We start from the raw sequence: 16,123 nt of genomic DNA on the forward strand, positions 1-16,123 counted from the left end.
TCTGTTACTGAACATAAAGACTGTTGAATCTTGATTCCTCTCACATGATCTCAGCAGTCCAGTCACGCTGCCTCACATTTATTTTTTGCTTACTGGCTACAGTTTTCCCAATAGCCAGCGGGCGTGTCATTTCTAGACACAATTTGCGACGTGGAGACAATTTAGCATGCAGCTGCGGCGCTGTGTGTTAACGCTAACTGTCCGCCCCACCGGAGTAACAACCACCTGCCACAGTTGTCCAGGTGCCCAATGAGGAGAGGAGCATTGGTATTGTCATAGTCAGCGGGCAGAGAGGCTGGCACTGCTAATGTTTGTACATCAGGCTGGCTTTGCATGTTATTAGGGGGGAGAGATAGTGAGTGGGGAAGGGGAGAAAAGGAGAGAGAGGGAGGACGGTTTATAAATAACCAGCGTTGCGTAACCGCCAATGCCTCTCTGCGCCTGCCTCCCCTTCTCCTGGGCTTTGATATGCCTCCAAACACACACACACGCACGCACGCATGCACACACGCACACGCACACCACACACACCACACACACACACACACACACACACACACACACACACACACACACACACACACACACACACACACACACACACACACAGAGACATTTCCGAAGTAAGTGAAGAGGATTTGAAGCAGCAGTGAAAAGAGAGGGGGAAAGTGAGGAGCAGTCTCAGTATCTGCTGCGTCAGTTTGCTAATGAATGAGCTACCATGATCCCAGTGCTGCAGTTAAACCTCTGTTCATATGTTCATGCCTGCATCACAGTGTAGTACACACACATCCTCATACTGTGAAGTCCACTGAGACAAATGTAACATTTGTGATATTGGGCTATATAAATAAACATTGATTGATTGATTGATTGATTGATTGATTGATTGATTGATCATACATACACGCAGCAGGGGTGTAAAGTAACAAAGTAGATTTACTCAAGTACTGTACTTAAGTACAATTTTGAGGTACTTTATTTTAGTATTTAAGTATGTGCTACTTTGTACTTCTACTCTAATACTTTTCAGAGTTAAATCAGGTACTTTTATTCCACTTCAATTATTTAGTACACTGAAACGTTGACTTTAATTAAATGTATTATGTCAACTAATTTCACATTACTGAATTAGGTTAGTTGTTACGTTAGGGTAGTATGTTTTATTCAAACTTAATATTTTTGCTTTCAACTAATCTAATACAGTTATGTGAAATCTATAGAAATAAAACATTTATTATAGTCAACGTTACGTTTTTTCTGTGTACCTTTAGTTACTTTGCGGCTATGGATTAATGGTGTGAAATATAACGTCTTAAATCAGACTTTAGTTCCACCTGGAGTAAATCCTCAAGCTACCCTGCAGTATACAAAGTCATTCAAACTAGCTGCACCTTTACCAGCTTTGATAACACTTTAATGATCAATCATGATAAAACATATAATATATGTTATTCTGAAATGGACCAATCTGCACAATGACTACTTTTACTTTTGGTACTTTAAGTATATTTTCATGCTAATACTTTTCTACTTTTACTTCAGTAACATTTTGAATGCAGGGCTTTTACTTGTAACAGAGTATTCCTAAACTCTGGTACTTCTACTTTTAATTAAGTACAATATCTGAGTACTTCTCCCACCTCTTCAGTCAACTACAATAGCTGTTTTCTCTGATGGTTATAAAAGATTAAGATCATGATACTTGTATAAGTCTTGCACAATAATCCGTCCTTGCAGAGTACACAGTGGCTGTCTGGTTACACCATCTTTAGCGCTTAGTAACAAGGAAAAAGTGTTTTGGAAGACGGCAACAAATGCCAAATTTGAAGGCTGCCAAATCCACTCTGTGAGCAGCATCGTGTTCCTTTTTACCCTCTTGTTTTTGTTTTAACTTTGCACACAAGGATGTGGAAAAACGACTAAGAGCACACTTTAGACAGAAAGCAGCCCAAATGAAGGTTTTTCACTGCATGGTGCTACAGACCATAATGATCTACAGACAAAGACGTAATTGCTGGTTACTGATGAGTCACGGTTTTCCGACACTTAGCATCTGTGTGAAGCACTGTCATTACCAGGATAAACAAATAAAGTATACCACAAACACACATGAGATCACTGCATCTTAAGGTACAGAAAGAGGTTGAAAAACACAAGAATATATGTAATATAAAGGTTATTTTTTTAACAATGTTTATTTATAAATGAAGAAGTTGTAATTGCATTCCTTTTTTATTCTTTCCATAATAATGTCAGTATAAATAAAAAAGCCACATGTGGCATCATAATACACTTGCCCATTTTATATTTAAAGAAAACTCAAATAATCTATTATAAAATCTCTAATCAATCAATTTCTCGGTAACACTTTATATTAAGTGATAATACCTAATTAGAGGGTTATTGAGGAAAAACTCTCAACTAATGGCTTATTACTTGTAGAATATGGTCATGTAGAATAAGGCATTAATAAGTGTTTTATAATGACTAATAAAGAGCCAATATACTAATATGCATGTTAATTAACAACTAGTTGATGGTTAATTGGTGTACCTTAATATAAAGTGTTACCCATTTCTCTTAGGAAAGTGTGCAGTCCTTTATTTATGTTTTTTAATGACAAAACATAATTTTAAACTCAATAAACTGTGTTTTATTTCTGCTACATTGAGCACTCTCTTTAACGGACATCTCTTACTGTGATAATCAGTTTTTTAAGTGAATTATCTGTAAATTAAACAAGTTAAATGATTTGTTCCTCCTTTTTTATGACCAGAAATGGCAGAGTAGTTGATGGGCTCTTCTCAGTCCTGAGTCGTGTCTGTTCTTCCTAATACCTAATTAGAGGGTTATTGAGGAAAAACTCTCAACTAATGGCTTATTACTTGTAGAATATGGTCATGTAGAATAAGGCATTAATAAGTGTTTTATAATGACTAATAAAGAGCCAATATACTAATATGCATGTTAATTAACAACTAGTTGATGGTTAATTGGTGTACCTTAATATAAAGTGTTACCCATTTCTCTTAGGAAAGTGTGCAGTCCTTTATTTATGTTTTTTAATGACAAAACATAATTTTAAACTCAATAAACTGTGTTTTATTTCTGCTACATTGAGCACTCTCTTTAACGGACATCTCTTACTGTGATAATCAGTTATTTTTTAAGTGAATTATCTGTAAATTAAACAAGTTAAATGATTTGTTCCTCCTTTTTTAGTAGTTGATGGGCTCTTCTCAGTCCTGAGTCGTGTCTGTTCTTCCTCACAATTGTTGCCTTAGAGGCATAGCGGGGACAAAAAGTCCCTAAAAATCAAATAATTATGTTCTACTGCTTGTAAAGCTTAAATGCTTTGAGTGCATTGTAAAAAGTAAAGTGATCTAATCAACCTCGAGCTATAAAAAGTGGGGAGAGAAATTGGAAATCACCCACTTATTGGGACGTATATAAAACCGGCACATGTTCACAAACATAAGCATTGTTTTTTTAATCCATTTGCCAAGCTTGAGCAGTGTTGTAAAGTACATTGTAAAGTGTGTGTGTGCAAAAAGGTATGAACTTAATGTATGCAATGGGAATGATGACTGATTAAGATAACGATTATAGTATACACAATGCTGACAGGGTAAACACACACACACACACACACACACACACACACACACACACACACACACACACACACACACACACACACACACACACACACACACACACACACACACACACACACACACACACCTTTACATACAGTATAGTGCTGATTACTCACACCCGGTAGGTGCTGTACTATTGTATTATTCATGCTCTCAAGGGTCCATGCACTTCAGAGAGAAACAATGTGTCTCACTCCTGTGGGCTCTTCTTTTTTTAAACACACACACACACACACACACACACACACACACACACACACACACACACACACACACACACACACACACACACACACACACACACACACACACACATATATGCTAACACCCAGAGTAGGTGTCTACAAATCTGTTAGATTCATGGTTTTCACACGAGGCAGAGGCATTTCCATTCTCCACCCACTTATATTGTGAGTGGTGTTTTTCTGGAACTACATCTTACCGAGCCTCGCCTCTGTCACATTATTTTTGCAGAAAATGCCTAGGTCAGGGGATTTCATATTTCCAACTTAATCTTTCTTCTCTACAACCTGCATCAATCCAGCAAGCAGGCCCATACATTTTGGAGAACGTTTAAATATGGCTCAGTGGAAAACCAAGACTGTGAATAAGTTTTGTGTTTGATGTTATCTTGGGTTGTGCATAATCCGTGTTAGCATCCGATCCACTGGGTAAATAAATAATAAATTAAAATGTGTTTATACAGAGTGACAATGTTAGCAACAATGAGCCTCTCAGTGTTTCTCTGCTCTAAGAGCCAGCTTCAGATAAACCGCAAGCTACATTAAAACGTCAAGTAAAAAAGTAAAAGTCCTGCATTCAAAATGTTACTCAGGTAAAAGAACAAAAGTATTGGCATGCAAATATACTCAAAAGTGAAAAATACTCGCTATGCAGATCAGCCGATTTCAGAATCATATATATTATATGTTGTCATTATAGATATGTATTAATGTGTGTATCAAGCTTGTAAAGGAACTCATTTTAATTATTTGATCTACTGATGGGTAGCATGTGCATTTATTGATCGTATTTCTTATCATTAATCCATATCTGCAAAGTAACTAAAGGTACTACGTTAATGTAGTGATGTAAAAGTACACGATTTACATCTGAATTGTACTGGGGTAGAAGTACAAAGTTACCTCAAATGGAAGTACTGAAGTAAATTGCAAGTACTCAGAATTGTACTAGATTACATGTATTTGTAGTGTGTTGAAGGATGCCTTCAGTGTCTGGAATAACGTATTATCTGTCTCTTCTCCTATATTTTTAAATCCTATTTAGTTTTTCTAACTGGCCTCACTGATTATTTTCAACACCCTATCTTCCTGTTTCTCTCTGTCATTCCTCCATGTTTGTGTCTTCTGTTATTAAATGCTCCTCTTTCTTTCCACCAACAGTCAGCGCTACTGCATGTGTAACCCCGACGTGGTGCAGCAGTTTCACAACCCGGACACCATCTTCATTTTGGCCTTCGCCATCATCCTGCTCAACACGGACATGTATAGTCCAAACATCAAGCCCGACCGCAAGATGATGCTGGAGGACTTCATACGCAACCTACGTGGTGAGTGACTCAGCAGTTTTGTGTAGAGGCACATTCAAGGGAATTAGGAGTCATTCATTAGTGGACAAAATCAGCTCAAGTGATGTAGGTTAGTTTTTAGGTAATTCAGTGTCATTTGAGAATTATAAACTGGATGCTTTGGAGCTAAACAAGGATCAGGCCTATAATCTGTGGCAGGATGAAAAACATATTTCTCACTGACTTGCCGGTTTTAATATTGGTATTCATTAGCCAACCCTGACATTGAAACTCCTCTATGCGTAGGAGGAACATCATGTAATTAACCAGGATCAGTAACAGGACAGACAGTAATCATAAGGAAGTCTACAGCCATGCTAAGATGCTAACTGTGGCAAAGCTAACATGCTGATTCTGGTTCTAGTGGCCTAGTTTTGTGCAATAGTGCTCATACTGACTAAACTAAAGGTACGGTGGTTTATAAATGATGGACAAATAGGGTTTATTTTTTTCTAGCTAGTGGGTTGTTGATATAAAAATGCCAATATCATAACACCAAAATCACAGGAAGTAAGCAGGAAGATTGGAAGATCCAAGATAAGTTCCCATATTTATAATATATGGATTTCAATTTCAATTTACTCTGGCACAAGATGCCAAAAATGGCCCGCCAATGGAATTGCCTGACTGCAGAGTTACGGGAAAAACATGGTAAGAAATCATATCTACTCAATCTCCAAACAGACAGATGAATCATTTAAATTGAATCAGTGTCCAACAGTGTTTGGATCTTTATTCAATCAAAATGCCCTGCATAAGTTCAGGTAATAAAAATAAGGTTACATTTTATTGCACTCACAACTCATAGCGCTACAACAGAAGGCACCCGTAATTCTTGTCTCCCGCATGCAGACAGATGCTCATTCTGTAGTTCTGCTCTCCCTCTGCACACTCACTCAGGGAACACTGAGGTCGATGCAGAACAACTATAATAGATTCATCCAGGCTGTTCCCCACAATTAAATTAAGTTGGAAAATCGATTTCAGCATCTTATGCAAATAAAAATATGCCACTCTCTCCCGGCTTCTATATTTGTCTTCTGCTCTGTTTATTATGTTTTCTCTGTCTCTTCCTCCATTCTCTTATCGTGTTTGGTTCTCCGTCAGAATATCATTTCTTCTGTTTATTCATCTGTCTTCCCTTGTTTATATTCCGTACGTTTCTCTCTCCTCGTTCACTCACGCCTCTCATACACACTGACAGAAGAATAACTCAATTAGCTAATTGACTGAGGTGAAATGCAATTATGCGCTGGAAACCAATAGTAATGAAGAACCACAGAAAATTTATTTTCTCAATTAAAACAGAATGCCAGTGACGAAGCTTTTTCCAAATGGGGAAATATAATGTAAACCAGCTTCCACCATGAATCAATCATAGAACAATGGCATTTCTAATGTCTCATTTACTGAGAGGATGGGCTCGGATTTACACAGAGAGTTCGGATAGAAACACAAGTAGACAGGGAAAGAGAAGAGGCGAACAAAACAGGCTTCCCTTTTGTCCTGCTAGCGGCTCTGTATACTGCTTTTAGCTTAATGCTAATTTTGGCACAATGCTAACCTGTTTAGTAACACAGTATGCTGCTTATTTGCACTAAACTCAAAGTACAGTTCATTTGTTTTCAAAACTGTGTCAAAATCCAAATAAATGAACAATTACATATACATGTTTGACCTGTTGATGTATTTTCTGGGCTTTGAACACCCAAGTGTCATCTACTCTAGTTCTATAACACTCACACATAAACAATCAATTTTTAATGTTGGTGTTGTCTGTCCCTTTAAGGAATCACCAAGCATACTAGAACATTTTGTTAGAGGGTGTATATACATCTAGAGATCTAAATCAAAGTCACTACCATGAATGCCCAACCAACTGAAAAAAGGCAGCGAAGTGATAAGGAGTGTGATGAAAGCATTTTAAAAGGGGAGACACTCTGCAAAGAAATTGTAACTTATTTATCTGACACTTTACACACATCTCCCCCAGGACATGTCCTCCACTCCCCCTGACTCCATAATGTGTAGCGATGTCTCAGCGGTGTCCCAGGGTGCCTCACTGTCACCGCCATCACTTGTGGTTCCTTCATTTTCTCCAACCCATACTGCCCCATTGAAATCGCAGCACGGTACAGCTGAGAGCGTATAATGGGGGGCAACCTTTCAGCCTGATGGCATGCAGCTCTACTTGCGTCCAAATGCCAGCGCTGTGTTCCAGACAGAAAATCTTCTATGGGTGTTACCCTTTCCCTTGCCAATTAACCTCCTCACACATCACCTTCTGTCATTATTTAATGAAGACAGTGAAAGACAGAAAGCCAAAGACTGACTGACAAGATTACAGAGAGCTCTCACTTGCACTGAGGAATGTATTACATTGTCTGCGAGTTAAATAACGAGGCAAAATAAATCTTGCGTGAAAAGTCTGTCAGTAAAATATATCTACTGTCATGTATAAACATGTTGTCCCTTTTTGTATCAGGGACACAAACCCTGCTGTATGCAAGAAAGAGTAAACACTATATGGCTCCTCTACCATTGATCGAATCAGAATCAGAATTCCTTTATTTGTCCCACAATGGGGACATTTACGGTGTCACAACAGCAGAAGTATAGTGCAAATAAAGTAAAGGAATACGCGTACATATTAGAAGTTATTAATACAAAATCACAATAAGTAAAAACAAATAACAGCTAAGTACACCATGGTAAAAAAAGTAGCAATTTAAGTGACCATATAAAATGATAAGAGTAGCTGGTTCTGTTTACAGGAAAATAAAGCGTAAATTGGCTATATTGCACATGAGTATGTAATGCAACACTTTTTATATTTACAGGCACGACACTCTCCATATTCCTTCTGATGCCACCACCCTGAGATGTGTGTATAGTTGTGTGTAACCGGCCTCTTCCCATCATAGGTGTTGATGACGGAGCAGATATCCCCAGAGAAATGGTGGCGGGAATCTATGAGAGAATACAACAGAGGGAGTTACGCTCCAACGAAGACCACGTCACCTACGTCTCCAAGGTGGAGCAGTCCATCGTGGGAATGAAAACGGTAAGGACACATTCTCGATGTCTGGGCAAACAGTCGATGATTCATCATCCAGCAGGAAAAAGCAACATGATCATTCAGAGTTTTGTTGGTTGCCACCTGAATGCAAGTCCGATATGAACTCACTTTGAAAATATTCATTATCAAAGCTGCAAAATGCTCTGCTATGTTCCTCAGCTAGTCACTAACTTTGTCTTTCTGCAATCTGGTGCTTATCAGGGGGAGTTCATTTGGTTTGTAATAGCTTATTGACTTGTGGCAAGTTGTGTAATGTAATGAAGTACATGTACTCAAGTACTTCTAACTCCACTAGATTTTGGTAGCCAATATTGTCCTTTTTCTCCACGAAGAATGTGGATTATAAGATTAGAAAAAATATTAATAAAAACTCATACATAAACTATGATATATAGTTATATGTGAATATAGCCAGTAGTAGTACATACAGTAATTAAATATCCTTTGAGTATATTTTAATGCCAATACTTTTGTACTTCTAAGTAAGATTTAGTTTGCAGGACTTTTACTTTTAACTGAGTATTCTTACACTGTAGTGTTGCTACTTTTACCTCAGTAAAATATCTGTGTACTTCTTCCACCTCTGCTTATGACTATTGTTTTAACTCATCCTGTGAATATGTTTGTAGAGATGTTTGTGTTTCGGCCGTAGTAAGTCTGAGATGGATGTTTAGCTTTATAATTGACTGCTTGCATGTGATTCATGTGGGAATGTGCTCTATGTGCCAACTGATACAACTGAAAGGCTTTTTTTAAATGATTAAACAGTTCAGGGAATTATTTTTTTGAATCTTATCAAATCCATTTCAATCAGTTATTCATGGCATATAGGTCCAGGGTACAAGTTGGTGATTTGTTTCCCATACACTCTGGGAATTGACCATGTCACATCCACTATACAAAAGCCAATATGGAAAATGATGAACATTTTGAAAATACACTGAGTTTATTCCATTGTCTGGAACCTCTCTTCATTTATGATACTTAGGTACCAGTTTACAATAGCCTTTATAAAATGAGCCTTTAAGATGATGTCGTGATGGATGAACAGCCATAGGATTACAGAGGGAGTGTCATAGCCACACATTGATGGATTGGTGTGACTATTCCTGTCCATCAGAGCTGTCTGTTATAAAAACATGTCTTCCTTAGAAATGCTATCACATCAGTTGTATGAGGATTTTTTTGCTTGGTGTAAATACTCTTCTTAAATTGTTAATCGTTGGGAAATGATTTGCAACGATTAACAATTGTAGAACCAATTTCTATGCAGTCATTCATTAATTGTTAATCGTATGAGTAAACTCTGTCCTGGCTCACCGTTTCTAAATAATCCCATTAGAACAAGACCGTGTTCACTCTACATGCAAGAGGCATTTCCAGCTAATGATGTCTCTACATGTTTGTGACATTAGGGTAATGAGAAACCAGGCTGGCTGTGATTGTGTAGACCCTGCAGATATGAGAGATAAGAGAGGCTGTGTGTGTACTCACTGCACTGTAAATAGTCCACAGGGATCAGAGAGAATAAAGATTTAAAATGCACAGAGAGAGAGCTGAACAGAGGCTGAGGATAGTTATTTTCTTTTCATGAAGAGGGGATCTACTCCACACCGACTGACAGTCACGCAGCCGCTGTTTGGATTCCTGCAGTGATCCAACACAGAGACAAGCACAGAGTCGGAGCGTGTAAGAGGCGAGGACATGATTAGATCATTCCATTTTTGTAGTGTAATCTGCTGTTTCAACAGACCTCCACCTTCTATAATCTGATTCAGCCTTAAATCTAGAGCCAATAACTCAACAAAAACAAAAAAATGTAGCTTGACCTTGCTTTAGAGGACTTCTAGGGTTACTGGAAAAAGCTATCACAAAGACTGTAGTTATACATTTAATGTTCTAATTATACGTTTGATTGCTCACATCTTAGCTAGTTAATATAAAAAGGGTGAGATGCAAAAAATGTAGAAAATGATCAGAAATAGTCAACCTGCATGTATTCACATTTTCTTCACAATCTTGCATAACCTTGAAACAGCACTTGTGTTTCTGCAATTCATGTTTGTAAGACTCCTAGGTCAGTTTTCAATGTCATTAATATTTATCAGTTAAGTGTGCTTGATGAGTTTTTACTTCGGCCAAAAGTTGTTTGTATTTAAAGTCTTCCTGTTTCACTTCAACACTCGCTACCTAGTTCCTCTGAGGGGAATGTGTCTCTTTCAGCCTCTGTCTTCATATTTTCTTCAATGACTGTAAAGCCTCTCAGAGTGAGTGAAGCTTTAAACGCCTGTCCCTCTCTCTGCAGGTTCTCTCTGTCCCTCACAGAAGACTGGTGTGCTGCAGTCGACTGTTTGAGGTGACTGATGTCAACAAGGCCCAGAAACAGGCGGCGCACCAGAGGGAAGTCTTCCTCTTCAATGATCTCATTGTGGTAAGTTAACAAGGAAAGATTCATAGTAAAAATCCATATTTGTCATACTGTTTATGTTGCTCCCAGTTGTTCTTTAGTTGCCTCTAAAGTGGTTGTTTCTGCTGCTCAGTGGATCTTAAAGCCTCTTATTTTGTTGTGACAGCTGCAATGCGCCATCACCTCCTTTCACTGAGAGCTCCCTCTCTTCCTTTATGTTTCATAACTCGGGTCTCTCTGGACCTTACTTTTTCATTTTTTTATTAAAACAAGTTCCTTGACAGTGAGTCGCACACAACATGGAACAGATAGAAAAAGCAAAAAGTAATATAATATCCAATTACATGTTTACAATATGTTCACTTTACTGTACCTTCTTTTTTTAATTATTCTAATTTCTCAGAGTGCATACAAAAGTAAAAAGTATTTACTAACTAAATAATACATTATAATATAACGAATAATGACAATAAAGACAAGTAAAATATATTAAAACAACAAGGAGAAAAAGGAAAGGAAAGGAGAAAGGAAGTAAAGACTTGTATTATTTACTAAATAACAGGCGATTACTTTTCTAAGTAAATTTCAATCCTGAGTAGTTTCGCTGTTATTTTTTCCATATGGTTTACAGCCATAATCTTTGCCCACAGTCTTTGGGGCCATTGGTCCAAGGTAGGGACAACATGTTATGGGCTATAAATACATTTGATCTTTTCCCAATAACCCTTGAAGGAACTTCCCTAAAATCTGCCTTTGTGGTCCCGGCCCTCCCTTTTTAATAGTACTTGGTAGCATGTACAGTACAGTTTTGGTGCGCATTAATACGGGAAGATCTGTCCCCAACAGAGCAGCTTTAAGGGCCAGTTATAAAGTTATGCTTCACAATTTAGATAAGTTGTTCACTTGATCATGTCGATTGGAACATTATCAAAGGTTTAATGATGGGTATAATTAACATTGAACTCATTCCAAAAAACACAGCCTGGGTAAAAAAACATGGCTGCTCTACTTCTCTCTTTCCTGCTAAAGCATAACAAGTAATTGGTTGCTGCTGGAAAAAGAGGTTAGAAGGCCGATTCTGAATTAGAAGGTGAAAAAGCAGAAGAATCTTCCAGCCTCACAGGGGAATTCTGTTCATTTAGCACTAAAAGTTAGTGGTGCGATACTTTCAGTTTTTTCTCCAGACAGCTTTGAAAGCAGGACAGGAAATGTCTTTGAAAGCTTTTACCGCGAAATGAAAGTGATGGGGAGTTTTTCCTTTGAACTTGGCCCCTGTTCTAGCAGCTTAGACATGTCTAGAAGTGTTTGAAGTGCCGATGTGATGTATTAGTTTAAAACAGCTCGCTTGGCAGATTATGCCCCTCACAATTGCGCTGAAAAACAGCTTCCCCTCATCTTTCGTTACCCGGAAGGTCCTTCAATAAGCACAATAATATCTCTAATACATCCTGAAATGAGGTTGACAAGGTGTTGTTTTTCACAGAGCACAATCGGAAACTAGTGAACATTAATATTGAATTTCTGCTCTTTGAATATATTTTAAATGATCAAACAGAGTGTTTCTATCAGAGCTATTTTTCTTATATGGAAATCTCAATGATTATCAAAGAGACATTTGTTTTTTGAGCTGCTCTCCTGTCTCTCACTGTTACTATTGCTTTCTGATTGTGTGCAGATCTTGAAGCTCTGTCCAAAGAAGAAGAGTTCTGCAGCCTACACCTTCTGCAAAGCAATGGGCCTGCTTGGCATGCAGTTTCATCTGTTTGAGAATGAATGTAAGTCACAAAGTCTTGCCTGCAGACAGCTGACCATGAAAAACATAAAACCTATAAGACCCAATGCTTTGGACCGTTACAAAACAGGAAAAGTATCGTGAAGTGAGCAAGGGATAAAGGAGTTATGACCATATTTCAAAAGGGATACTATCCCTTTATTTTATATTCATGATGATAGCAATGCATTATTATAGAACTGGTCGGTCCTATAGAAATGTATCACATTAATATTGCCTTTGCACTATCTCCAAAAGAAGAGTACAATTACTTTTTAAAACATTTCCCTAGATTTAAATGTTTTAAAAAGAAAAACTAGCTAATATCTTGTAGACAATTCTTGAAATGTCTCTTCTTATTCTTTTCTCAACGATCCCACATCCTCTGCGCTGCCAGACTACCCTCATGGTATCACCATCCTCTCACCTTTTGGCTCGGACAAGAAGCAGGTCCTTAACTTCTGTGCCCAAAGTGCAGAGGAGCTGCTCAAGTTCATAGAAGATCTGAAGGAATCAATCGCGGAGGTGTCGGAGATGGAGCAGATACGCATCGAGTGTAAGTGTCTTTAAATGGTTTTCCACTTTATGATACCATTAAGACTGGAGGCTGCCAAACACAGAGAGAACGTGATTGGTACATGTGACATAAAGAAGGTTCATATCATTCTTGGATTGATCCTAATTCTCTATCTGAGTCTTGTTGCTGCATGCATGTTCATTATACTTGTGCAAGCATGTGTCTACCAAGTATTTGGTTCCTCTTTGGCAATGAACAATGCACCCAGCATCATCTTTTGACCAAATAATAATCTCACATCTTGGAAAATGGCTGACTACAGTGAATGATTACACTCTGTGTGGGAAATGTTAAATGTAGTCTGTAGTACACATGGGTCAGAAGCCATTCCTTTGTTTTGTATTATTTGTTAGCGTGCAGTTGCAGGCTGACTTTTGCATTTAGTTTCCTTTGGTGCACTGCAGCTCTAACAGACTGCAGGAGGCAGTACACTGGAGGTGAACGGAGGCCAGTGTTCCTGGAAGCTGCCAGGCATCTCAGTTGTTTGCACATATGAAATTCTCCAGACAATACAACATGCACGTACTTAGACCCACATGAAAAAGCAGAGTATTCAGACCCCGGCTCCTGCCAGTGGGCATCAAAGAGAGCATCCCTGCTGGGACATGACGCAACTGCATTCCCCTTCAGAGAGGGGAAGGGCCAGCAACATACGGGGGAGGGGGTGACAGACAGAAGTTATTTCTTCCAGTAGAGTGGAGCGAGGAGAGACAGCTACTGTGCACAAAAACAAACTAACGCACACAAATAAGAAGTCAAGTTGAGAACTATTTGTTAAAAGATATACAAAAAACCAAAGCAGCACAACATTTTCCTCAACAAATAATATAAAACCCGTTTTAAACAAGAAGGATTTCTGGCAGTTCTTTCGTCTTCTAAGGGTTTTGAATTGTCGGCACATTAGCAAACATGCCTGCGGATGTTTGGGCTTCTCTCTGTGAGACAGAAAGGAAACGGTTTCTTATTATTGTTAATACAAGGTGCATTTTCCCTCTATCTGGATCTTCATAATTATCAACATCTGTTTATGATTATTTTAAGTCAGTCCTACATCTACTCTAAACAACAGCAAAAAAAGGCCATTCTATGTCAAATTAGGGGGACAAACTTATGAAATGTGATAATTATATGTACATTACAAATATCAATAAAAGTCCTGCACCATTTAACAAACTTTTATCAATTTCCCCTATAATTTGTGACAACATACATTAAAGCTTCATGGAACTCTCTGTTACATGAAGCTTTAATAAACGACCAAACAGGTCACTTTCTGTTTAGTTTGTCACGTTTTTGCCACACTTGCACCAAAACTAAATGAAGGACATTGTGCAGTTTTGCAGTAAAACATTTGAATTCATGGAGGTGTCTGAGACAAAACAACATTTAGTCATCATGATTGGAAATGACATGCAATTACCATCAAGTGTGAAGTGTAATTAGAAAGATTGCGTTTGGAGATTAGAGGCGAGAGTGGGAGGGGAAGGCAATGAGAGCTTGTGTTCGGCATTTGAAATAAAGTAGAGCTGTGTCGGTTAATATTCTGATGCCTACACCTTCTACTTGTCTGTCTGTATAGCTCTCTTTCTGCCATAGTGATTATGTGATCATCATGTTTGTGTTGTGTTCTCTGCAGGGGAGCTGGAGAAGCAGCAGGGGGCCAAGGCACACTCAGTGAAGAACAACGGCACCCAGCTAGAACTGCGTGGCAAACAGGGCTCCCCATCAGGTGTGTGAGTGAGTGTGTGTGCACCTTTTTAATTCCATAACACACTGCGGAGACCTCGCCCTCAATTGCATTCATTTTCCCAATGTTGCAACAAAGTTTAACCGCCGCTGTTTTCATGAATTCATTCATTGGAAAAATATATTTTATACCAGGGCTGTCAAACTCATTTCAGTTCAGGGGCCACATACAGTCACATTTGATCTCAAGTGGGCCAGACCAGGAGAATCCTAGCATAATAACCAATAAATACTCCAATTGGTTCCCTTTGGTTTAGTTCAAAAAAGTTAATTCGGAAAATGTTCACATTTAATTAACTATATCTTTACATTTGATTATGAGCAGCCTGACATTTCTTTGTAAAGAAAAAGTGCCATTTCAACAATTGAATGCCTCAGTTGATCTTTTACACACAGTACAAAGGCCAAGGCATAACCATGTCTGGACCTGAACAATATATAAATGTACTTTATGATCATAACAACTTGTCAAGATCTAGATTTTTTTTTACATTTATTTACACATCTACAGTATGTAGTAATCCTGACCACCAAGGTTAAGTTATCCTGCGTTGTACATTTATTAACAAAATACTATGTGAAAAATTAAGTTAATTTCTTTGTAATTTTTACACTTTTCAAAGTCAGCTGGCTGGATTGGAGGGTGTATGTTTAGAACCCCTTTTTTATACCTTACATTTGAGGTGGAGTGATAATAAAGGGTCCTGTTTTCGTGCTCTTGAAAACATCTTAGGACTCAGTCAACATAAATGACAGTTTAACACAGACATTTCGCTGCCACTTTCGTCTCTTTTCCCTCCATCTTTCCCCTCTGTCCAGGAAACCAGGAGATGGATGACCGAAGTGGACACAATGCAGTAGAGGTAAGTGCTTAGTGATGTGTCCCATGTCACTGAAGGTAAGTCAGTGCAGAGGGTCATTGCCAAGGCAGGATGAGATAGGATGAAACCCCAGAAGTAGTCATATCTCTATAGGGCTAGAGGCATCAATCGATCAATCAATCAATCAATCAATCAATCAATCAATCAATGTTTATTTATCTAGCCCAATATCGCAAATGTTACATTGGTCTCAGTGGACTACAAAGTTTGTACAGAATATCAGTATGACAATACGAAACCCTCTGTCCTTAGTGGTGAAGAGAGGCTGAGAGAACGAGTGCTGCAGGGTAAAGCTGCGGGCATGGGAGGTAACCCGACCGAATGTTAGATAAAAGTACTCCCTTGACGTACAGAAATTAAAGATGGTCGGTTTGGGGGGAACTAATAAAAGCCTCACAGTCAGGTTCTACCC

The 16,123-nt window shown here is 38.4% G+C and overlaps 2 protein-coding genes across 3 annotated transcripts in view; one reads left to right on the forward strand and one right to left on the reverse strand.

The window, feature by feature from the left end:
- Positions 1 to 16,123, forward strand: part of LOC307022251 (IQ motif and SEC7 domain-containing protein 3-like) — a 101,004-nt gene that overhangs the window by 76,515 nt on the left and 8,366 nt on the right. For both annotated transcript variants that reach the window (XM_079654948.1, XM_079654949.1), the window contains exons 5-11: positions 5,066 to 5,232; positions 8,175 to 8,314; positions 10,635 to 10,760; positions 12,412 to 12,511; positions 12,905 to 13,063; positions 14,721 to 14,813; positions 15,650 to 15,693. In XM_079654948.1, the coding sequence (XP_079511074.1) occupies positions 5,066 to 5,232; positions 8,175 to 8,314; positions 10,635 to 10,760; positions 12,412 to 12,511; positions 12,905 to 13,063; positions 14,721 to 14,813; positions 15,650 to 15,693 (829 nt within the window). The remainder of the gene's footprint in view (positions 1 to 5,065; positions 5,233 to 8,174; positions 8,315 to 10,634; positions 10,761 to 12,411; positions 12,512 to 12,904; positions 13,064 to 14,720; positions 14,814 to 15,649; positions 15,694 to 16,123) is intronic.
- Positions 7,862 to 16,123, reverse strand: part of LOC307022254 (sodium- and chloride-dependent GABA transporter 1-like) — a 32,322-nt gene continuing 24,060 nt past the window's right edge. The window contains exon 14 of the mRNA XM_079654951.1: positions 7,862 to 8,220. Within this exon, the coding sequence (XP_079511077.1) occupies positions 7,948 to 8,220 (273 nt within the window). The 3' untranslated portion in view covers positions 7,862 to 7,947. The remainder of the gene's footprint in view (positions 8,221 to 16,123) is intronic.

The sequence above is a fragment of the Notothenia rossii genome, assembly GCF_949606895.1.
Source record: "Notothenia rossii genome assembly, chromosome: 10".
NCBI lineage: Eukaryota > Metazoa > Chordata > Actinopteri > Perciformes > Nototheniidae > Notothenia > Notothenia rossii.